At 43.4% G+C, this 2,152-nt stretch overlaps 1 protein-coding gene across 3 annotated transcripts in view; it reads right to left on the reverse strand.

Annotated features, from left to right (window-relative positions):
• Positions 1 to 471: 471 nt before the first annotated feature.
• LOC144975375 (uncharacterized) overlaps positions 472 to 2,152 on the reverse strand; it is a 104,819-nt gene continuing 103,138 nt past the window's right edge. For all 3 annotated transcript variants that reach the window (XM_078919388.1, XM_078919387.1, XM_078919386.1), the window contains one exon: positions 472 to 2,152. This exon is cut by the window's right edge and continues 591 nt beyond it. In XM_078919388.1, the coding sequence (XP_078775514.1) occupies positions 569 to 2,152 (1,584 nt within the window). In that variant the 3' untranslated portion in view covers positions 472 to 568.

The raw sequence follows: 2,152 nt of genomic DNA on the forward strand, positions 1-2,152 counted from the left end.
GTAACAAACAACAAAGTATATATACATATATATATATATATATATATATATATATATATATATATATATATATATATATATATATACATACATCCTCGTTCAAAACAACAGTTAACGATCATTAAATTTGTGATTAATCATTGTGTCCAACTCATTCCCTTCATACTTCATCGAAGTATTTGTCGTCAGTATATTATAATTCTGTATAATAATGTATAACAAGCGAGTTTTCTAGTCATGCAAGGTATCTGTAAAAAATCTACCCATTGCAACAAAGGCTTCTCAAAACACACACACACACACACACACATACATACACACATTCATACACACACACAAACGATTTCTCCGGCAGTTTTTAATAGACCTTGTGAAGTCGAGTCTCATGTTGTGTATTATTGTTAATAATAAATTCAATAGACCAGAATAGGTCATAGTTGTAATTCATGATTAAGATATTAAGGTCACATATTATTATAAAACATGTATCATCGTAAAAATATATAATATAAAACAATTAGGTCTTTTTATCGATATCATCATCATCACCATCATTACTATTATCTTGTCATAGAACAGAGATAGTTCTACTAGATGTCGACACCAGGCCTGGTGTTCCTAAATTCTCCATGGCAGAAGTCGTTGAGGAGGTCGCTGAAGCAGTGAAGTTGCCAACCAGCGGAGAGTATCCAAGAGGGCCACCGCTGAAGAAACTTGGAAACTGAAAGGCGGAACCGGATGAGTTAAGGCGAGGACTGAGTGTGGTCACGGGGCTGAGAGAACTCCAGAAGTGTAAGGGTCCCACCATGGGACTGTGAAGGAAGATAGGGGTAGGGATACCGTGGAAGGCGGCCATGGGGTGTTTGGCAGTGGGGGAGATGAGTGCTGGGACCTGGGACGTGACTGGGGTCAACGGTAAGGAGCCACCGGGGAGATTGGATAGGGGCGGGACGCTCAGGGTGATAGGACTAGGCTTGGGTTTGCTGGGGAGGGATGAGGACGATGATGAGGGTGATGATAATGATGAGGATGAAGATAATGAAGATGGTAGGGAGGAGGAAATGGATGTTGAAGAAGAAGAGGAGGAGGGGGCAAGAGGAGAGGAGCTTGGTGTAGAAAGAGATTTTGATGATGACAATGATGATGATGATGATGATGATGATGTTGTGGCTTTTTCTGTGGGTGGTGGTGAAGAAGATGAAAGCGATTTTGACGTTAATGATGGAGGAAGAGGGGCTGGGGGAGGGGAGGATGGAGGAGAGGAAGGGGAGTTGGCAGAGGAGGACGTTATGACCAGATTCATGGCTTTCATAGGAGGGGAAGGACTCCTCAGAGGGGAACGGTCACGATCTATACCCAAATCTTGATCTCTAAGGTCACGGTGATGATGTTGATGGATGATATGATGAGGATGATGATGATGACGATGGTCTCGGCTACTGGCACCATATCCATGGATTAGCACTGGACTAGTGCTTCTGCCTCTTGGGCTGAACACGCGAATCTCCGGGTTGCTGCTTCCAAATGCAGAGTTGATCATCACCAGCCTGCTATTTTCAACAACACCACTGCTGTGTTTCTCCTCCTCCTCGTCATTGTTGTTGTTATTGTTGATCGTTGAACTATTTACGTTGTTGTTGTTGTTGTTGTTGTCGCTACTGCTACTGCTGCTGCTCAATGTTCTTGATCTGCTGTTGTTGTTGTTGTTGATAATGTCTTCATGATGTTGAAGATTAAGAGGATGATGAGGACTGCTATGAAGATGATGATGCTGCTGCTGTTGATGATGATGGTGATGATGTGAGTGGGCAGCTGCGACAGGTGTGATAATGTGCTGGTGAGTCGCCTGTCTCTCTCTTTCTCTGTGGTACGAGGATAAATGCGCATCAGGCTGGAGATAAACGGGTGGTTCCCAACTGACACGACTTGTGCTAGATATCTTGCTGCTGCTGCTGCTGCTGTTGTGGCTTTCCAAGATGCTTCTGTTGTTGTTGCTGTTGTCCTCATCTGATGCAGATCTATGGAGGTGATTGTGAGGATGAAAGGGATGATGGTGATGATGAGGAGTAGGAGGGTGGTGATGAGAGTGCAGTTGATCTGCCGAAACTGTAGGACTCCGTAAGAAATTTGAATTCTGTTGATGTTGTTGTTG

This window comes from Berghia stephanieae, chromosome 6 (genome assembly GCF_034508935.2).
Source record: "Berghia stephanieae isolate SIO BIC M18660-M18661 chromosome 6, UCSD_Bste_1.3, whole genome shotgun sequence".
Classification (NCBI taxonomy): domain Eukaryota; kingdom Metazoa; phylum Mollusca; class Gastropoda; order Nudibranchia; family Aeolidiidae; genus Berghia; species Berghia stephanieae.